General features: G+C 39.0%; 1 protein-coding gene across 2 annotated transcripts in view; it reads right to left on the minus strand.

Annotated features, from left to right (window-relative positions):
* The window catches only part of LOC147886300 (PPR containing protein), a 31,789-nt gene extending 16,880 nt beyond the window's left edge, over positions 1-14,909 (minus strand). For both annotated transcript variants that reach the window (XM_087395951.1, XM_087395950.1), the window contains exons 1-5: positions 14,813-14,909; positions 14,292-14,711; positions 13,044-13,170; positions 11,634-11,978; positions 11,364-11,526 (exon numbers count right to left, since the gene is read on the minus strand). In XM_087395951.1, the coding sequence (XP_087252077.1) occupies positions 11,364-11,526; positions 11,634-11,978; positions 13,044-13,170; positions 14,292-14,477 (821 nt within the window). In that variant the 5' untranslated portion in view covers positions 14,478-14,711; positions 14,813-14,909. The remainder of the gene's footprint in view (positions 1-11,363; positions 11,527-11,633; positions 11,979-13,043; positions 13,171-14,291; positions 14,712-14,812) is intronic.
* Positions 14,910-23,548: the final 8,639 nt, after the last annotated feature.

Raw genomic sequence — 23,548 nt, forward strand, 5'->3', positions numbered from 1 at the left:
GTTCTTATTGATTAGACCAAGATGAGTCTTTTTGGATACCTTCTTTGAATCATGTCCAAAGGCGGGGTCATTCTGATTCTCACTCTTTTTGCATGAGGTCATGGATAGTCAAGATTCAAGAGTTCTTAGGGATGCTACCTACTTGTTTTCTTTGACCTGTTGGTTGGGGTATGGTCACACAAGGGGGTGATATAATCACATTAAGTAAAGGATTGAGAATGGATTTGCTACCCTGACTCAATCTAGGATCATCTAAGTTGAAAAGGGATTGGCTACCTTGATTCACTCATATTGTCCACCGAGTTTTTTATTTGCAGTATACTTTGGTGGTATGGGACACTAAGGTACGTTACATTTAAGATTCTCTTATGTGTGGTATAATCTAGTATGAATAATACCCAACGACCTCTAGGGTGAAGTACAAGTAGGCTGAATTGAATTGGGGGCAACCTGATTAGATTTTTCACAAGGGCGACTAAGATTCTTTACCCTGAGAGAAGCCATGTATTTTTTAGGTTCAAACCCTGGAGCTCCATAGTCTAGACACAATCTCAAGGAGGGTTACCACATCTCTTCTCATGATGGTCTGTCGGTGCCTTGTTTGAAACTTGGTGTTCCTAGGTAAGAGATCCTAAGAACTACATGATCATGTGATAGGAGCAGTTTACTGTGCACAAGTTTATACAGGATATCTGATAGTGGATCTTGTTTTACGAGATTTCGGATTGTATATTTCTGTAGTTTTTGGATCACATAGAATGTTACTCCTATGATAATTTACTATATACACATCTAGAACAATACCATTGACTGGATATAGCCAACTGAATTTTTACTAATTATCCTCATATAGGGGCATTCCGAGAATAGATCAGGGGACCATATTCTTTGTTAGGATTTTACCCATTGATACTTCCATGAAGATTCTTCCATCATGAGTTATGAACGGATACCTAATTGTTCTGCAATGGAAAGTCTGTCATGTATTTCAACCCAAGAATTTGAATTACAAGGGTATTCTATTGAGGGATTTTTTGAATATTACGTAATTCAAGAAATTAGGGTTGATAGAAATTGCAACCCGGGAATTGACCTCGAGGGGCTCAATTGATGGGGTTGTTCGCATAGGGCTGGATAGCTATTTCTAGCCGAGATTCATATATAGTGCTCGCTTTATATGGAGGGAGCTATTCATAGCATTGTGCTATCTATAGCGGGTTTCCTTCTATATAGAGGGAGGGCCAGTGCTATTGTGTAGATCAGTTGAGCGCTCCTCAACTGATGGATGCGGCTTGGACCTAGGCCGGGACTCTGGCCATCTACATGGCAGATCATAGGTGGTGTATCAAAGGTCCTCTGGACGGGCTCAGGTGGTATGGGACGCCTGGGTTAGATACGGGCCTATGGATGAGTCGAGCTGTAGCCCACGTGCTTGAGGATGGTTAGGAGGTTTGAGGTGCCTACACTATGATTCTGGTTGGATTGAGGACGAGATTCTAGGTTAGTGATAGGTTAGATCCTGCAGGCAGCCCATCTTGCAAAAGTGTTTGAGCCCAACTATGCCAGCAAGTCTAAAATGGCAACACGGGACTGCAAATGAGGCTGAGAAGAAGCCTAAGGTGACTGATTGGCATGATAAGAAATCAGCAGCAGCACCATTTCCTAGGTTTCCCACTACTAACAGCCAGCAAGATGCCATATGCTAAGCCATACAAGTCATCTGATGCTAAGCCAAGAGCTAAGCCAAGTGCTAGAATTTAAACAGCACACTAGGGCTATTATGGACAGTAGAAAGTGGGCAGACTTATGCTTTAGGTGTAATAAGAAGTGGACTCCTGAGCATCGGGAAGTTTGCAAAATGCATAGCAGTGGTGCTGCAAAACTCAGCATGATTATTGAGATATCGGATGATGAGGATTTAACGGACGCTTCTGAGACCTTGGATGTCACTCATAATGATTCAAAGGGTACACATGACGTGGAAGAAGCTCCAGATACTAGAGCCACAGAGGGGGTTGATTTCCGCTTTGATCTGGGTGGTACAATTGAACATAATATGCATGGTATTACAATCAAATGACACTCAACCCACCTGTGGCATGGGAGGCTGTTGGCCTACGATCGTTCATGTCATGCGCGAGAGGATGCAAATGGAAATGCTCTTGTGGACGAGGAGATCTATTGGGATGTGCAGCAAACAATTTATGCTATCTCTTTTCATGCCTTGGTGGGTGCCAAAAGTGCTGAAACTATCATATTGAAAGGGCAAATTAGAGGCAAGACTGTTCACATGCTTGTTTACAGCGGTAGCACTCATACTTTCATCAATTCTAAAACCTTATAGAAGGTGGGACTGATTGCTACTGAGATTGATCATGGGGTGAGTAGAGGTGGCAAATGGACAACATTTGATCAATAAATTTTGTTGCCAAGATGCAAGAATCAAGCTCTCTAAGGATTATGAATTTGCTAGGGATCTCTTGGCACTTGACATGGGCCCAATAGATGCTGTCCTGGACTGCGATTTGTTAAAATCTTTGGGTAAAATCAGCATGAATTTAAATGCCATATCACCCAACTTTATCCACAAGGGTAGAACTGTAGCATTGCATGGCATTGCCTCTGAAATTACAACAGACTGTAAACTACTTCTCTATCTATCATTTTCTACTTTCATACTTTTTGCCCTGTACCATATGATTAAAATTAGCTCTTTCTACTTCCAAAGACCCTCCAAATTTATGTCTTCTATTCTCTCTTTCTCTATCCCTCTCTTTCTCTTTCTTTGCAACTCTCTCTCTCTCTCTCTCTCCTTCCCTCTCTCCTTTAACTAAACCTCTCACAAAAACAAACAAAATATTATTACAAAAAACATAGAATACTTCTCTCTCTCAATCTATCTTCCAAAGTACCCGTCACACAAACAAACATCAAAATTTTTTGAAATACTTAGTTTACGATATGCTCTCTTTCTCCTCTGTTTCTCCACAAACAAAGAAAACATTATCAATATCATATCACTCTCTCTCTCCCTCCCAAAACTCTTTGATTAGGATCTCGTCTTCTTTCTTCTTACGAAACAGTGCTTCTATGAATTCAAGTGATGCCTTTTGGATTGACTAATGCACCGGCCACCTTCCAAGCACTGATGAACAAGATATTGCAGCCACTTATTTTCATATGCATGCTGGTTTTCTTTGATAGTATATACCTTTGTAAGACTAGAATAAGTCCAATCATATAAATTTAGATTTTTTGTTGTTCTAAAGATCAAAAATCTACACAAAAAATAAAAGAGAAAATAAAAGAGAATATGAAAGAGAAGAAAAAAGAGGCAAACAAAAACTTTTAAGAAAAACAAAAGGAAGACATACTTAGCAAGCAAAGCAACACTTATGTCGTCATCAGTGCCCAAGCATAAGCAGCTATACTCGGTTTCTAAAGACCCGCGGAGTTTCTTGGGCAAACCCAGTGCTTACTAAAATACATCAAATAAACAAAAGAGAGAAAACAAGAAATAAAGAAGAAAGGAAGCAAGTGACAAAGAAAAAATAAACAAGCAAGTCAAGAAACAAAATCTTCCTAAAAACTGGAATATTGCTCTCTCTCTCTCACTCTCACTCTCACTCTCACTCTTATTTAAAACATAAAAAGCTAAATGGTCCTTTACACTTAAGTATTGTTTCCTACAACGAGTCAAAAATACATTTCTAACTTAGAATGCACAAGCATACTCAAACAAACTCTCTTTTGAAACTAAAAGAAAAACGGGCTATTCAGCTCCCCGCTTTTTGTTTTCAGCTTATGTTCAATCATTCTAAACATACCTAAGGCTAATACACCATAGATAAAAGACTTCATATCTAAGATTGTGCGTACTTTTTTAATTATTTTCCTTGGATTATACCTCTTGTGTAATAGTAAAGTGATCAAATTACTACATTGAGTGAGAAAAGACTCCTTGGTTGTACAAAGACTGAAAAATCCATGGAATTGGAAAGAAATGACTCCATATTTTGCCAAATCACAAATGTTTGAGTCAATGTGAGGCATTTTTATAATGTGTAAACCACTATATTCAGGTTGTTCACGTTTATCGTATATATTGACCTCATATTGAAAACTTCAGCCACTAGCTTTTTTATTCTAAACTTGAGATCTTCCAGCTCAATCTTTGTGTAAAGCGTCGTAAAATCATAGGTTTGAAGGAGAATAGGAGACTCTTTTTCCTAAATGCTTCGAGAGCAATTAAAAAATTTTACAACAGGAATCACTCCTACAGAGTCATTTAAAATCCAGCTTGAGTGCGAGGGGACATCTGCCTCTTTTAATAAGTCCCTCCAAAGTTCATGGATACTAGGCAACATGGCTTTGAAGCAGTAGCTTAGCCATTTAGAGACATCCGTCAAAGTAGTCTCACAACCAACTGCAATAAATCTTCGGTTTTTGGAAGTTTTGTGAAACTTCCAAGCAGCACAAAGAAAAGGTATACTTGGATTGCAAACAAACCCAGAAAACTTGCAAAAACTCTAATGTTTTGAGATCAAATCCTTTTGAGAAACTAAGGCAAGGGCATAAGAGACATTCTAAGTAAAACTTTTTGCAAATAAAAACAAAGTTATTGGAACAAATGACAAAATTCCTATGAAATTTTCGAAGAAGAGTTTCATCTTCTTTAGAAAGATGGTTACTTTGCTTTGAGCAATTAACCGAAGGGACTTCTTCTAATTTCAAAGCAACTTTCTTCAAAATCTTCCCTTTCCATTCTAATAAGATATTTTGAACTCCTAAACATTGTTCTAATTACAAAACAAACTTTGAGATTCCCTTATCAATAGCTTTTAAAAGGCAAGACTCTTTAAAAGAGTACAATCAAAATTTCGTGCCTTTCATGAAAAGGTCTCTTAAGTTACTAGAAAGCAAAATTGAGGTATCAACTGTGAGTGACTACATGTCCTAAATCAGCATCAATAAAGCTTTGGAATCTCTTACTTTTACAACAACAAGATTCTCTAAGGATAGAAGATTTTGAATGCTCTGAAAGCCTTTTACCTATCTCTCCATAGTTAAAAGCCTTTTGTCCTAAAGTTTTTACATACTTCCAAGCTACTACTGGATGCTTCCAAATTCTTCTCACAAAATGAGGGAGAGAATCCATTACTTCAGGAGACTTCAAAATTGAGTTTAAGCCTATCTTGTCAAGTGAGGGAGAAGTAAAAATACAAATCAAGAGTTCCTTATTTAGATAGACTTCTTTGCTTTGAAAGGAAGCTTTTACTTTTAAGAAGCGATCCAACGAAGTTTTAAGTTGTATATAATGGAGCTTATATTAGATTCAAATCCTCAAAAGAGAAGTTTTCCAAGGTGTATTAAAGTTTAAAAAGAACTTTGACATTATATTTTTATTGAAAAAAGACCCACAGACATAAATCTATCTAGGTAGAGCAGTCTTCTTTTATAGTCTCGAGAAGCAAAAACTCTTGGAACTAAGGAAGTTAAAGGAACTAAAGGAAGGGGAAGTGGAGGAAGAGGAAGTGAGGGAAGCAGCTCACGAACATGTGAGATTGCAGGAGAGCTAGGACAACCTCGTAACATAACTTTAGGTTTCCATACGATGTTAGGTGTATGATTATGTTGGTAATGAGGAATGCTAAAGGGCTTGATATGAGTTCTCCACATCAAAGGGTTCTTTTTAGAGATTCTTTTATTTTTACGAAGAGTTGATTTTCCTTCCAAAATAAAACCTCTTGGGAAGAAAGTGTGTAAAGTTCTCATCCAAAACAATTCACGAGGACGAGCAGCCTTGTAAAAATCCTTGGCATTATTCAAATGGCCCTCTATATGCTCAATGGGAAAGCAACGAAAAGATTCGAAACCAGACTTTGCCATTGCCACATATAAGGGTTTTGAATTCTCAATTAAGAAATTCTTCCTATGAACTTTTCTAGCTTCCCTAACATGTTCTTGAAAACGAATAAAAGCTGTCCTGTAGGTTTGTCCTACATAAAGCATATTACTACTATGTATGTTATAGACAACATAAATTACTTGCATGGCATGAATAGGACTAATAGAAACAGAAGTCTTGAGATGCTTGTTTCTAAGACGTCTTACTTTATTAAGAATTCTTATGTTATTATTAGTATAATGAGTGCTAACTAATAAAGCCTTAAAGTTAGACCAATTAATGTTACCTTCCCCAAAATCATGAAGATTATTCATGTTTGACCTAGCTAAAATGTTAAACCTTTCTCTATATATGTTTCTTCTAACTTTTTTGTTTTGATTTACCGAGCTAGACCCAACTAAATCACCTACCAAAGAGACAAGACCATCACTAGTATTTCCAATGTTGTTTGGTGAGGTCAAACGATCCAACATTGGGGAACTTGCTTGCACTCTCCCTACCCATCCCAAAGGAGTTTCTCCCTTGCTATATCCCCTAATTCTAGCAAGAGCGAGACTAGTATTTAGGGAGGGGCTTGCTTGCACAGTCGTTACTCGTCCCAAGGTAACTCCTCCCTTACTACTACAAGGGAATGTCACAGGAGCCAAATGACATCCCAGGAGATCGCCCTGTTGGTTTCCAAAAGGCAAATTCATCATAGCATGTATCGCTAAGCCAATATACCCCCAAACTGGCAATTACAGTTAGGGTTAGCCAGGGCCCCAAGGCCACTGTAAGAGCTTAATCAACCTAGAAGCACCAAAGAAAGAGAAAAAGAAAAGGAAAGTTACCAATAATTTAAAAAATAAAATAAATAAATAAATAAAATAAAATAAAAAATAAAGCGGTCATACAATGAAATAAACCAAGGAGAGCAACTAAAACAAAACACAAAAGCACACTTTTTAAAGAATAAATGAGAATAAGTTTAGCTGTTTGGGCTTATGCACCCACGTAAGATAGAACGATGTAGTCGAACAGCGGATCACTGACGAAAATTCAAAGAATTTGCATGTCTGCTAAGGTGATAGAAAGATATACCTTTGTAAGACTAGAATAAGTCCAATCATATAAATTTAAATTTTTTGTTGTTCTAAAGATCAAAAATCTACACAAAAAATAAAAGAGAATATGAAAGAGAAGAAAAAAGAGGTAAACAAAAACTTTTAAGAAAAACAAAAGAAAGACATACTTAGCAAGCAAAGCAACACTTATGTCGTCATCAGTGCCCAAGCATAAGCAACTATAATGGGTTTCTAAAGACCCACGGAGTCTCTTGGGCAAACCCAGTGCTTACTAAAAATACGTCGAATAAACAAAAGAGAAAGAAAACGAGAAATAAAGAAGAAAGGAAGCAAGTGACTAAGCAAAAATAAACAAGCAAGTCAAGAAACAAAATCTTCCAAAAAACTGGAATCTCTCTCTCTCTCTCACTCTCACTCTTATTTAAAACATAAAAAGCTAAATGGTCCTTTACACTTATGTATTGTTTCCTACAAAGAGTCAAAAATACATTTCTAACTTAGAAAGCACAAGCATACTCAAACAAACTCTCTTTTGAAACATTAAGCATGTGATGGTATCCTCATTTAGAGCAAGGATAGGCAGGAGCACATTAAGCATGTGAAGCAAGTGCTGGAAATTTTGAGGATGCATCAGCTTTATGCAAAAGCAAGCAAATGCACTTTTATAGCAGAGGAGGTTGAGTACCTTGGGCATATTGTGAGTAGACATGGCATTCAGGTGAGAATGCATCGAAGATTGGCCACAGTCACAAAACCCCACCCAGTCGAGAGGATTTTTAGGTCTTGCTTCCTTCTACAAGCGCTTTATTCGCAAATTTGCCAAGAGAGCAGCTCCTCTTACTGACCTCTTGAAGAAGGATTCTTTTCGGTGTTCAAAGGAAGCACAACGTAGCTTTGAAGACCTAAAATTTGCTCTCACTCATGCACCTGTCTTGGTATGCCCTGATTTTTCACGTCCTTTCATTGTGGAGGCAGATGCTAGTGGCAAAGGATTGGGGGCTGTTCTGAGGCAAGAACACAGGGTAATAACCTTTGAAAGCAAGAAGTTTGATGCCAAAGAATTCAATTGCCATGTTTATGATCAAGAGATGTTGGCTATCTTGCATGCTTTCAAGAAATGGTACCACTATCTGTACGGGAGTAAAATTAAGGTGAAGACAGATCATAGGACACTCAAATTCTTCCTCACCCAGCCAAATTTGTCATATAAGCAGAAGAGGTGGTTGATTGCAGTCCAATCCTACGATTTTGACATTGGGTATAGAAAAGGGAAGGAAAATGTGATTGCAGATGCCTTGTCCAGGATGTGGGCTTGCAATTTATCTACGATCTCTACCATATATCAGGAGTGGATCCATGGCATTCAAGAAGAGTATAAGCAGAATTCTAAGGCAGCTCCCATATTTTCAAATTTGCCTAAACCTTCTAGTCAAGGTCCTCCGGAATTCAAATTGCATAATAAGCTGTTGTGGTGTGGAGTTATTTAGTGCCAAACTCAAAATATAGACAATTGGTTTTGCAAGAAATGCACTCCTCTCCCATGGCTGGACATGCAGGTGTCACTAAAACATATGAAAGAATCAAGCAAAGCTTTACCTAAGAAGGCAAGTGGCGGGATGTGATTAAATATGTGGTTGAATGCTTGCCTTGCCAACAGAATAAAGTGGAGAGCAAATTACCCGCAGGTCTCTTGCAGCCATTACCCATTCCAAAGGGCAAATGGACGGACATAGCAATGGATTTCATCACAGGATTGCCTTCTACAGAGAGGGGATGGGACAGCATCTATGTTGTGGTGGATACATGACAAAACAGGCCCATTTCATACCGACTAAGACCCGGTATTCAGCATCACAGGTTGCTTGGCAATTCATTCAGCACATCTTTAAGCATCATGGTTTCCCTTAGGAAATTGTCAATGACAGAGATGCAAAATTTATGGGTCACTTCTGGCAAAAGTTATTTACAGCAGTGGGTACTTTACTCACACCTAGCACTGCATACCTTCTTGAGACTGATGGACACACGGAAAGGGTGAACAAATGGTGGAGGAATATTTGAGGTACTTTTGTCATGATTCTCAAACGTTTTGGGATAAATGGTTGGCACTTGCTGAATTTTGCTACAATGGTACCAAGCATCTCTCCATTGGCATGAGCCCGTTCGAGGCAATGTACGAATGCAAGGTCAGGATGCCTTCTTCAATTGCTGACATGGCTGTGAAAAATCAGCACAAGATCATCCACAAAGTTGGAGAGAGAGCATATCAGTTGGAGCTACCCGTACCTCCAAGATCCATGATGTTTTCCATGTGTCCTTGCTGAAACCACAAGTGGGACAGCATGTCCATGTTCTTCTTGAGTTGCCACCTTCGGATGAGGAGGGCCACATCCTCTATGTTCCGGAGCGCATCATGGGTTTCAGAAACCATGTACTCCGAAACAAGGTCTACATAGAGTATCTTTTCAAGTGGCGGGGACTCCCTAAGGATGAGAATTCATGGCAGCCAAAAAGCATTGTCCAAGACCATATACCTAGATGAATCCAGGAACATTCCCAAACTCATCCTCTAAAAACACAACATAGTGCAGTTTCAATCTCATGATAGTCACTCACAAGGTTGAAAACCATAAACTCCATCATGCATAGCAAGGACTAGCTACTGACATCCCCACTGACGTCATCAGCGCCCAACAGTGGGTGTAGACCATAGTATAAAAATATGCTCTCACACATACAAATCCACACACCCACACATACTTAAGCATCCATTTATACAAAAGTCTTCGTACTGAGTTTCTGTCGGCACTCCGTAGGTGAATGGCAGACTCAGCCATGATGAAGGCTAGCACTAAAGGAGAAGGCTAATCAAAAGGTAGTCCAAAATCTCTTCATTCAAGCTACAACTGCTTGTGAAGTGTAAACATTTTCATTTTAGTCTCTCCCCAACGAGCATCTAAATCTAAATCTAGCTGATAGGGCAACGCACCATTTAAGATAGAAAGAATTATCACAACACCAGCAGGCCGCAACTTGGACGAAAACTTCACAAGGTGAAATTTGCATGTCCGCTAATACGACAGAAGCATATACCTAGATGAATCCACGAACATTCCCAAACTCATCCTCTAAAAACACAACATAGTGCAGTTTCAATCTCATGATTGTCCAGGACCACCCCAATCTCCTACCAGGCTGATTAGTAGTTGCTGTTTGTTGTACCTTTTTGGACAGCCACGCTATGAAATTTTTAGGGCAAAATTCTATGGGAAGGGATGGCTGTAATGAAATTTAGAGGACCTTTAGAGGCCTCTTAGGTGGGAAATGTGGAGGGACTATATAAGTCCCCATCCACCCCTCATTGTAGATTTTTTATGTGACATCTAATCCTATATACCTGGATGAATCCAAGAACATTCCCAAACTCATCCTCTAAAAACACAACATAGTGCAGTTTCAATCTCATGATAGTCACTCACAAGGTTGAAAACCATAAACTCCATCATGCATAGCAAGGACTAGCTACTATGACATCCCCACTGACGTCATCAGCGCCCAATAGTGGGTGTAGACCATAGTATAGAAATATGCTCTCACACATACAAATCCACACACCCACACATACTTGAGCATCCATTTATACAAAGTCTTCGTACTGAGTTTCTGTCAGCACTCCGGAGGTGAAGGGCAGACTCAGCCATGATGAAGGCTAGCACTAAAGGAGAAGGCTAATCAAAAGGTGGTCCAAAATCTCTTCATTCAAGCTACAACTGCTTGTAAAGTCTAAACATTTTCATTTTAGTCTCTCCCCAACGAGCATCTAAATCTAAATCTAGCTAATAGGACAACGCACCATTTAAGATAAAAAGAATTATCACAATACCAGCAGGCCACAACTTGGACGAAAACTTCACAAGGTGAAATTTGCATGTCCGCTAATACGGCAGAAGCATATACCTATCTACTCCTATCTGATCCTATCTACTCCCACCTATCTAATCCTATCTACTCCCACCTCCTTCCTCTTACGTGCTGCCTACACTCTCTCTCCCAATCTCCCCACAAGGTTCATCCACATCGATCGTGGATCACAATTGATCGTTGTCAGAATGTCCAAATCAACCAAGAAGCTGAGACCCAACTCTATACAACGATCATTGGTCGTCGATTTTACTACGGTTGACGCCACGCACTATCCTCTATTTCTGCATCTCCAAGGTAACCTCACAGGCAACTTTAACAAGAGAAGCAACTATATGGTTGCCAAAATCTACTCCTGCTCTACTCTTTGTTTCTAGGACCCGTATACTCCAATATGTATGGAGTTTTCAGCCAACATAAATTATTTGCTATTCAAATTGTCTGCGTTTCAACTCAAGCATGCCATGTACCATTCAACATCTTCACATTGCATAGTCGGACGCTCCACGAGTTCCAAGCCATGGACAACCACAAATCGAACACGCTTCTCATCCCCAGAAATCAAATGGGGGAATTTGTTCCTTGCCTCCATAGCCGATGCCATCTCTCTTCTTTTAAAGTTGCATGTTCCACCTGCAACATAAAATAGGTATCAATTGCAATCATTGAATGATAACCATTGAGACATAGTAGTATTTTGCATTCAATAAATCAAGAATCTCAACAAAGAAGACTCTTACCCGATTTTGGATATAATTTAACAAGTGTCCTGTAGAGCCCACCAGCAGCCTCTAATGCCACTCCCATAGTCTTCTCGTGCACATTATCCACCGTTGTAAGCCGTGCATTCACTTCACTTATAAGAGTCTCGTACAAATTCGCAACATATGCTAGAGGCAAAACATACTTCGGATCCCCTTCATACTGAACATCACGCGTCTTTCTCTTCTTTTGTTTATCTTTCCCAACGGGACTATTGTACACTGAATCAGGGGATTCAGAACTTGGAATCACATGGGCGGTGATGAAATTAGAAAGCAAGAGGCGCAAAAAGCGTGCCCTCGCATTTTCAATAGGTATGACATCTGTAATTATCAAAGAGAAACCCCAAATATCATTATCCCAGAATGAGAAGAGGGTGATTTTGAAACAAAACTAATCAGAAGTAAAGAATGCATGTTAAGTCATCCAAAACTATGGCCACTATTAGCTCATCAACAAGCAAAACAGAGAAACAAACAAAAATTGATTCTCTCTTTTTTTACAAAAGAAATGACAAAAATCACATTAAAGACATTCATCAATTTTACGGTCACAAAATTGACCCTCTCTTTTTTTACAAAAGAAATGACAAAAATCACACTAAAGACATTCATCGATTTTATAGTCACAATAAATCATCCATGTGAATGTCGACCTGTATTTTATGTCTACATATAATCAATTACATGGAAGCTAGTTGAACAGATTACGATAAACAATTCAATTCTGGAATATTACCAAACAAATTTCAAAAGCCACCTGCATTTGTTCCCCAACTTTTCTACCTCAACATTAGGCAAAATTTGCATTCGTAAGTTACCAAACTCCATTTGCAAAGCTAAAAAGTAAGAATCGTTTCTTTGCTATCACGTTTAGCTACTGCTAGAATTACAATGCGTAAATTGCACTGGTGTTTGAACTAGAACTCAACACTGAAATGCATAGTATTTCCTAGGATCACAATACCTAAGGAAAAAAATGAGTTCACAACAACAAATTCACAAGTGAGTAAATCAAAATAGCTCCAATATGATATGTATGCACAAAAAACAACTCCAATGCAGGTGGCAAGGAACACACAAAAAGCACGATGGACATCTAACATTTCCAAGTGATCATAATCACTAGGGAGATCAAGTTTGCCCAACCTATTACAGATTATAATGAATGCTTCTAATACTCTTCAACTCACCAACAAAAGCCAATGATTTGCCCTTACTATCTAGGATTCCAAACTAAGTCTTATGAAGGCATCATAAGAACTAAAACTTGTGCGCAAAAATATTCAATTCAAATGATAGGAACCACAAGACATGGCTCAAGCCTCGATAGGTTGCAAAACGACATGCATGACGAAAGCTTTAGAGAGTTTTGAAAAAGAATCTCACCAGAAGCACTAAGCACACCGTAAGGTGACCTAGGTGGCTCGTCAGCTTCAAGTGCTAGAGAGTGATCTGCTTCTATTCCAACCCCTTGTAGCTGTAGAGCGTGCCCATATGATTCGGGAACACAATCCTGATAGAATAGAAGCAAGCAAGTTAGACTACCAATATTGTAACAAAACAAAACATATGACAGGTGGATTGGGTATAGAAGGAAAAACACTGACTACAACAAAGGACAACACCACCAACATGAAAGATGCAGTAAAAAGTTTTGCATAACTTATAAGAAAAGGGTTTAAAATCGGTCCCCATCATCTCCAAAATTCCAAGACTAGCTAAATGAGAACATAAGAATGTAAAGCCGTGTTGTGGAATTCCAACTTCTAAGATTTTAAAGAATCCACGTATGGAACCTCTCCACTATACAAATTCACCTCTCAATTTTCATCTGACTCTTTCAGCCAAATTCAGGTCGGAGGTATGAAGCCTCTCAACTCATGCCAATTGCACTCTTATACTGAGAACCCAGAGTTTAAACAATCTTGCTAAAATACATGCGTCAGAACCGCAGCACTCCATCTTGAGGCTTTGACCAGCTCTTTGAACAGTTGGACAAGAAATCCCTTGATACAGACTGCTTAGACTGGTGGCAGAAGGCTTTGGCATAATGCACGAAATGTAAAGGTTACAACAATGAGCATTCTCTTTGCTTTCACCAATCAGGCTGAAAATTATACATGAAGGGTGGGTTCTGCGTTGATTCAGTTAGATGAAACGTCTGAAGTTGACTCCGTTGAGAGAGTTGACCTATAGTCTCGTGGAGGGTTTGATCTTGGAAGTGTCTTGTCGAATCACGTGGAAGCAATCCTTATAGCAATGGTGAAGCTTTGGTATCACGTTGACGAGATCGTATTTAAAATTTACATAGCGATCCCATTGCATCAATTTCCAAATTGCTAATATTATCCTGCCACTGGGAATTAAACACTCAATTAGGCCAAATATGCTGGCATAATCGGGTTCCCATACGACGGCATACTATCATTATAAAATCAAAACACTCAAGATTTGCTGGTCGCATCGACGTTGATTCGTAAAGGCACGAGAAAGGAATCTGCAATTTTCGTTCCAAAATATTTAAAACTTCCCTCCACGACTCAGGACTAGCCGTTGAGTTTAGTGTAGGAAAAGGACGCTCCTTCTGTTGATACAATGAGAGATTAAGGTCATGCAAGCAGTAAGACAACGTACCGCTGAGTCAGTGTCGTCCTCCTGATCTAAGCTGTCTCCAGCTTGGCCGTTTCCGTCGCCATCTGCAATTCCCTCGATATCTCCGTTTCTGGAGTCCACTGTGTTCAGATCGTGCAGAGCACTCACGATGAGGGAATTCCCTCCGTTTATATGGTAATGACTAACCGGGGGAAGCCGGCCAGCCATTTTCTCTATCCCCCTCGGACAGAGGAGAGAGGTAAAAGAAAAAGGGGCATTGGACGCCGTCGGAGAAGAACGAAGGAGGGAAAGGGAGGGTCAAAGAGAGGAGCCAAGGGCGGTACAAAAGGGAGAAGGGGGAAGCAAAGTGCAGAGGAGGGGGCTGAAGGCAAAGGCGGTGCGAATTGGTGAGGGGAGGGGGAGGGAGGGGGGGGAGGGGGAGGGGGGAGGGGGAGGACATAACTGTGGGAGAAGAAAGGAAGAAGGAAAAGGAGTTAGGGTTAGGAAGGGAGAAGCTAGAAAAGAGAAGGGAAGAGAAGATAGAACAGAGAAGGAGTGTGTACCTTAGTAGAAGAGGCGGGAAGAAGGAGTGGAAGAAGAAGAGGTTGGTTTGGGGTACGCCATCGCCGAACCTGAACCTTCTACTTCTGTCGCCAGCTTTGGTGCCACCTTTCACATGCCTTTCTCTTCCCTCTTTTGTGTTTCCCTTCCCCTGCCCTGGTTCCCGAACCTCCCCTCCCTCTTTTTTTTTTTTTTTTTAAAATTAGCGGTATTTTTTTCCCCTTCCCCATTTCGCCCTTCTACTCAACGCTTCCATCCGCCTCCTTCAGCATTTCTCATCTTTTGTGTTTAGGATCCTTCGCCTCCCTCTCCAACGCTATAGGATTGCTTGCTTGCTTTGCCTTAGGCACCCTAGGGGGAAGTTTGGGCTTCTTGAGCTCTCCTTGAGCCGCTTGTCCCAATTATAAGCCCTTGATCTATACTTGATCTAAAGGCGTGGAAAAGCGTAGATAACCTTTTCTATGCTTCAAAAAATTATATAAAGAGTGTGCACACGCACCTCTTTGGCACAACACGCCAATGCTTTTTCCCTCTTGCTGCAAGAGATACATGTTCCGAGCGTTCTTCTGCTTCTTCGATCTCATGACTACTAGCAAATCCTTTCCTTGCCTTGGAGTAAAGGATCACCCTAGCTTATGTCTTCTTCGTCTCAATCCCAAAAAAGACATGAGTCCGCTAACGATGCCGCCAAGCTAGCTGATTGAGAATCTCCCCTATCCCCTTATTTTTAATACCTTTTTAATACCTGAAATTCGATAAGTCCGTGCCGAGCGTAAGATCACGAATCATCATTGATGTTGCTATGAAACTCCCTATCTGTTTCCTTGGCCCCCGGTGCAGGTGGTCTAGCAGCAGTCCTCGAGACTTCGCAAAAACTTCTATCTACAACAACTCGTTCATCATCCAAAGGGATTCCCTTCCTTGCTATTGCATTCTCATGAGCTCATCAGGTGGGATCCTCCTCTCTAGATCCATCAATACCCCAGTTCATGATTCCATCTTTACCTTACTTGAAGTTGAAGAGTACAAGAGGAAAGGAGGCTATAGGCGTCTCACGTATTCTCTAACCTTTCTTCTTTGTCAGGCAGCAGGCCCGCGATGAGCTCCATGACCGCCCTGTACGCTAAGTGAAGCAGTCCAAAATTAAGCACAAGAGGCTATTGTGATGACATGAGACCGTGGGTTCTTGAGCATGCATAGAAAGTGAGCAACGAGCGCCTTTTGTATTCCTCAAGTGCCAAATCATAGAGACAGAGGCTTTTGCTTTGATATAAGTATAGCAACCTATGTTCTTTTATTTTTAGATTCTGCACAGAGGAAGGTGAAGTGAGTCGCTGGCTGTAACTCCTACATCAATGGCCTTCTCAGCTCGACTCTCTTACTGCGAGATTACAACGGCCTCTGGTTGGATAAGTACAAATAATGAGAAGTTTTCGCTAAGCAAGTAAGGATTGATTGCATGGGGTCGAAGCTCAAACTTTGTCCGCGAACTTAGACAAGCGAAATGCTGAATTTTGTGCACGATTCATGAATTAAGCTGTCCTAATGAGCCCGATGATGTGCTAGGTATGATTCGCTTTCATTCGAAGGTGTTAGATCAAACTTGTTGTATTACGTAGGCGCTTCTTTGTATCCATTAATCAGTGATGCATTCGAGTTTAGTAATCATCTTATGCATGCGAGTGCAAGTTATTGTCTGGGTCATCTATGTCTAGGTAAAGGCTTTCAAAAAAATGTATACTAGCAAAAAGTCCTATCTGCAAAGAATGGGTCAACAATTAGAGGCAGCCAACATCGCTCCATAAAATGAAGCTTTATAAAGCTAAGCGCAACTACCTGACTATAAAGAATAGCGATGACGGTAACTTAGGAACCTATGAATACCCACGACCGTAACATAGGATCCTACATAAGAAAGGAGAAAACCAACAATGAAAGCAACACCTTACCTCATGAAATAGAAGGCAGAAGTTGGCGATGCCACAAGTCGAATTTGTTCAAGCCATTGCAACCTAGCACTCTATTTGTGGTGTATCCGTCTACTGCCTTCTCATAATCACAACCTTCTTAAGCAATGCTGACATAGTGGATGATGAGAAATCACAGCAACACGTTGAACACCTCCATTGACTGGGAATTACACAAATCTCTTCGTTAAATTAGCCTTTTTCATTGTCTTTACATTGTTTAGCTTGTTCTTGAGTGACAATATTTCTCATTGTCTTTGCATTGTTTAGCTTGTTCTTGTCTATCGGGAATTTTGGGTTTCTTGGCCTCTCCTCGAGCCATGTGTCCTAATATAAGCCTTGGATTTAATTTTGATCTGAAGGCCTATAACACTTGATGAAAAGCATGCTTTTGGATGAAAAGCTCTTGATGGAAGGTATGCATGCAAGTTTGTGGGAGTTCTCATCGTCGGTGAGGTGATTCAACTCTATAAATCTCGCAAGTCCTCGTGTGGAGGAGTCCAGGTTTGCATTTTTGTATCTATTGTTTTGCTGTCACTAATGGCTAAGCATGAGGTTGTGGAGGAGTCTCCTTATGATCATGAGCAGGGATTCGCATAGGAAAAGGTTCTTCAACCTTGATGGACCCTGGAAGCTTCCATAAGGGCCTACTTGATTTCTTTTCATTTTCTAGATATTCCTTTGATTCAATTTATACTTCCAATTCGATTTCATTGGTGGAGATACAGCTTGCATGATTGTATTTCCTTTGGTGTTTTTAGAGTAGCTTCTAATAATTGATGTGGACATGCAAAAAAGTTGAAAGGTGTTGGTGCCAAGAACATGGTAGAAATGGACAACGAGGTGATGTTAGTTGTGAGAGGTACTCTCATTGTCATACTTTCATCGAGTTTGATTTGATTGCGAATTGTAATTCGTGAATGTTTGCCTATGCATCCATAGAGCCAAACAAAGAGAAGAAGTACAAGGGGATACAGTCTCCATCGGTTTGCAGTTCTCCTGTTATGGTTTCAAGTGGGAGCAACCTCCTAAGCAGTCTATATTACTAAAAAATTATCCTATCAACAAGGACACTAAACGTTCACTTCATTAGGCATTTCAAGCGGCGGCACGGGAGGCATATGTCGAAGGTATTTCATATTGTGTTTTGTTCTTCATTTGTCATCGTTTGGTGCTTACATGTCATTCGAAATATGTTTGCAAGGTTTCTTTATGGGAATAATAGGTGTGTCACTACTGCTGTACCTATAGCTCTTGCAAAGACGTCGTGCTGTCGTTCCATGAAAGCGTCTAAGTAGCAAACTATTACAGCATACATGGATTTTGGTTGGCCGGCCATTTGCAAATAGGTTGTCTTCATATCACCAAATAAAAACGTTATATTTCTGAAAAGTATTCCGCTCACTTCATGTGTTGCCAGTTGTTGTCTAATTGTAGTACATTGTTAGGCATTGAAATAAACTCATTATCATGTCCATTCCACCACCAAAAAAGACATGCAATGTTTTTGTTATTGTACCTTGTCTGCAAGACATCGCGAAGAAGTGTATAATTCCATTGACATTTTTTCTTGTGGCACTTTCAAATTAGTGGTTTCGTTATTGTGCCACAGAAATATGTAAATCACTCACATGGATTAAATTTTTCTTTGCTAACTTCGTATCTTTCAATTAATTGCATATTGGAAGCACAATACAGTTTCATTACTAGGGCTAGCTGATGCTCTAGTGGCATGCAAAAGAATGATGGATAGAATATGCCTCAAAAATCAAGATTGTGTGGTAGTATTCTTTGATGACATACTAGTCTTTAGTAAAGACATAGAGGAACACAAGAAACATTTAGAACTAGCCTTTACTCTTAAACGAGAATCAACTATATCTTAATCTCAAATATTTGGGCCATATTGTATTTGTTGATGCAACCCTAGTGCATTTAAAAAGATAAGGTGTATTGTTATGTGGATGATACCTTGGGTTATATACAAATAGATATTATTTTTTTGATTATGTAGCTTTTATAGTAAGTTTGTTAATAATTTTGCATTTATTGCACATCAGTTGAAATAAATTATTGGAAAAGCCAAGCATTTTTATTAGACTGAACAACCACGTATGGTAAAGAATTAACCATTGTGGTGCATACTTTAAGAAGTGGAAACAACATCTAATGAAAGCTAAATTGCTCATCAAGACAAATCAACAAAGCATTAAGTCCTTGTTGACTCAGCCAATGATATTTGATAGATATATCAAGTAGGCATCATTTATACAAAGCCTTTGGCTAATAATTTAACAATAACTAGGTAAATAAAATGTAGTTTCTAATTCTTTAGTTGCACACCAAGTATCAATCATATACCTATTGTGCAAATATTAATCATATAACTACTATAGAGATTTAATTGTTTGAGAATAGGAGAAATTCTTACAAAGAGGATTGAGACTCTTTTTATATGTGGATTTATATTAGATAATAACAATTAGAATCCTATACCAAACTATTTGTATGGTCATATTTTCTATAAAGAGAGATTATGCATAATTCAACCCTTTAGCAATAAGTAGTGGATGGATTGATTTTTACTTCATAGATGATAGTAATGGAATTTTTAAAAGAAAGAATTGGTAGATTTTCTACATGCATTGCTTGTCACATGATAGCAAGGGAATTTTATTGCCAACTATAAGGAAGGATGTGATTAAATTTGTTGCAAACTCGTCATTTGTTAGACACCTAGATTATTAATGCCCTTTACCTATTCCTACTCAAGCTTGGGAATAGATATCCATGGACTTTATCACATGAATGCCTACCAGAGTAAGTCATGATCTTGACCATAGTAGATTGCTTTAGTAAACATGCATACCTTGCTCTAATATAAAAGTCTCTATGACTTAGTAGCCTGCACATATATTTATAAAGCAATTTTTTGTAAATCATGGCTTGCTAAAGATAGTAGCATTACATCAAGATTCCAAGTTTTGCAATAATTTTTGGACATCATTATTTGAGAATCCAGGCAAACTGTTACAGTTTTCCTCAACTTTTCATGTAGTCTCTAATGGACATACTGAAGTAACTATTTTTGGACATCATTATTGAGAATATAGGCGCATTGTTATACTTTTCCTCATCTTTTCATCTAGAATCTAATGGACAAACTGAAGTAAATATTTTGGATATGCCTAATATTATCCAAAAGTCAACAAAAGAGTTGGGAAAAGTATATTCCCCTCTCGCAATTCACATGTAATAATACAGAATGTTCAACAACCAAAAGAGCATCCTTTGAGATAATCTACAGGGACGTTCTACCTATAATACCTATTACTAATTTGACCCATAGAGTTGAGGCCGTTGATGGTTATGAGAAATTGTGAGAATATCCTTAATGAAGTTAAAAGTGCAATTAATGTTTCCCAAAAGAAATATAAAAAGAAAGCTAATAAGAAAAGAAAACACAGTTTGTGAATAAGGACATTACATCCTTTGATCAATGACGCATAATCAAGGTAGTGTTGGGTATTTTAGAGATAAGTAGTGTGAATGAGGTTCTAGAAATGTGTGTTACTCTATAAAAGGGGTTGTGGCTTAATAAGTGTGCCAATGTGAACATGTCTAGTAAACATCATCTATGATGACAACGAGATTCCTTTCACTGATATCATCCGTGATGTCTATGTGTGAGAAGAAAGGCTCTCGCTGCCTATAAAATGAGGTACATGTTCTTGCGATCATATCAATCTATTCACCACATTGCCTAGCGTCTATTTCCATAATATGATCTCCTTTTGTCCAACATGATATTAAAGTACCCAGGATCAGTCCTATCCTACACATCTTGCCACAATTCTACATCTGTTTACAAGTGAAATCCTTACGTACATCATGCTTGTTGTCACTGCCCAATTTTTATAGATCAAGCAGTCACCTCCATTCTACCCCACTTGATATTTTTTGCTACCATATTATTGGAGGAAGAGATGCCATAGCTCTGCATCAGATCTGCCACCTTAAGGAAAACTAGCTTTTATTTTCCAAATCAGTGCAATAATGAAGCTGCCTTTTTTGTAGATTATCTACCAAAGTAAACGTAGACGCTGGATCCTCTTCCATTTGATTGTTGATAGTCAATAGACTACAATAGAGAGTTTAAATTTGGTTTCGCAAGTGGCTTGGGCACAAGGAAGTAGATTGTTTCAAAAAGAAGGACTTGGAACAATCTAATCACCATGCAACCTCATTATGATCAAAGAATTTGTAAAGACCAAGAGGAAATCCATGCTATGATAGCCCAGGTCAAAAGCCTCTTATTTCTCCATGAGGTTGACACATTCTAAACTTTTTATGTTGAGTCAAATCGGGGTACTGGGCCTTGGGTAGTCTCCCTAAATTGATTGTATCTTTTTCATGTGTGTGATGAAATAATCCTTGATATATGAAAAGCTCTAGAATTAGGAGCCAGGGGGATGACTAAGTGATGATCTTAGCTATTGGTCACAAGACACTTGAGGGGATAGCTAGGCATGTGAGGTGTGCAGAGCAAGGCCACCTCTTTGCAATATTGTGGTGTTGGAAATTGGTTACATTTTTCGTGTTGGGTCACACCGCCCTTGCTCCGTTTGGGTACTTCGGAGAACATGGTTCTAGATTTGTGTGTTAGCATTTAAAAAGCCGTGGCTTAGTAAGTGCGCTAGTGTGAACATATCTACTTCAGTAGGTCGTCAGGTGTATGTAACACATCGTCTACGATGTGAGTGAGATTCCTATCATTGACATGTCTGTGCATGAGAAGATAAGGTTGCCTTTGCCTATAAAACGAGGTACCATGTACTTGCTATCATATAAAGCTATTCGACACATTGCCTTAGCTTCTAGTCGCCATCATGTGATCTCATTTTGTCCAATAGATGGCTCCAACAATTTATGGTCCCTACAAAGCTATTCAAATACTAACTTTCTTATAGAGTTGAATTACCAAATCATTAAAAAATCCATATTGCATGCCATGCAAGTTTGATGAAACCATTCAAAGGAACCATGTTTACATGTCTCGCTAAACAAATGCTCCACTCATAGTTGATGAAGAAGAAATACTTGAATTCGAATGGATCATGGATCATGAGCAAATTGCTACATGGACAAGAAATATAAGAACCATTCAAGAGATGATGCTCAATGGATGCCCGAGCAATTTATTGAGGCTCTTTTATACCTCATTGGTTCCTCTAATCAAACATGCAACTAAGGTTGATTGCAACCCAAGCACAAGGGATGTTATGGAAATTCTCTTCACTTGATTGTTTGTTTAACATGTTTAAAAGAAATGGATGACTCAAGTGACAATATTATAAAACTCGATCACCATGGTTTGAAAAGAATCTTTGATTTTGCTGAACGGTACAGAATGTGCATGAAATGTACAAATCCAAGAGAGACTCAAAAGCATTAAAAGCTTGTACTTGTGTAAAGAATTGATAAGGAAATCTAGTAGATCCTAGACAGTGCAGATACAATGATAAGAAAAAAGGAGATGGCGTACCATTGCTAATGCTCAATTTAGTTCAAGAAGATAAGTTCTTAATTAGATGGAGCTTTAAATGCATAGAATAAACTTGGTGCTTCATTCCTGCCGTTGATTGAACAAATCACATATTGGCTAAACAAGAGCAGTTGCATCCTTCCAGCACCTAATGATTCGATAATTCCCATCGCCTTCATATGGTCCCTTAGTTTCTGCATTGACCACTCTCTTTCTTTGCTTTTCTCTCTTGATCATATTCATATCTATAGTTTAATTTAGAGAGCCACATTCCTTGGGAGATTTCCCAAAGAACTTGCTCTATATGTCTAGAGTGTGGGCTGAGGCATTTTCACATTCTTTATCGCCAGAGAGTCTTCTTCTTTTTCTTTAGTAGAAAGAGAAAGGGATATCTTAGGCCATTTGAAAGAATCCTAATAGCGCAGGATTTGAAACTTGGTTCTTCAGCGAGTTTAACTAGTTTAAGGAGTCGTAGGCGAATGCGAATCCTTATCGACGTTTCCATCATGAGGCATCCTTTCAAAAACATTGCTATTAGAAGGAGATTGTTTTCGTGGAGGTACATTCCATAGCCCACAGAATCTTCTCCGTTCCTAGTGGCGGAATGCCACGCTACTATGTTGTGTTTTGTGTTTACGTGGTAGCGGAGATTGAGGTCCAACATTGGTACTACAATAATGAACATGCACAAGTATAAATGTGTAATGTTTTTTCTAGAAGGTAATATATGTATCCTGGGGCACCAACTCAATTTGTAATATGTTACTAACCTCATCCAAAATCCAAGGTATGGGTGGACAAGGTCCATATATAATATGCATGGATTTCCTTTAAAAAATTAAAATATGCAAGGGAAAAATATGAAAATTTCATGTCTCCCCTCCCACAAAATATAAGGTATGTACCTTGAAAACTATGCAAGATTTTAAGATTTCTACATCTTTTTCATAATATGTGAGGCCCAAGGGGGGGGGGTAGAACAAAAATAACACTAAAATATGAAAACCCATCTCCTTTCAAATTAATGTAACTTTTTCATGTGTTACCCAAATTTCAAGGTGTAAAAGACATATTTGAAGCCCTTTTAGTGTAGAACACAACCATGTTAATTTGAATAATATCTACTCATGTCAGATTGTTAAATTCATCTCATACTCAAGATTTTGATAGGTTTTCTTACTAAAGGGAGTTGGCGCCCCAGGATATGTATCTGTGTGAGTATGAAT

The sequence above is a fragment of the Dipteris shenzhenensis genome, chromosome 24 (genome assembly GCF_047967505.1).
Source record: "Dipteris shenzhenensis isolate YYH24624 ecotype China chromosome 24, Dip_SZ_1.0, whole genome shotgun sequence".
Taxonomy (NCBI): domain Eukaryota; kingdom Viridiplantae; phylum Streptophyta; class Polypodiopsida; order Gleicheniales; family Dipteridaceae; genus Dipteris; species Dipteris shenzhenensis.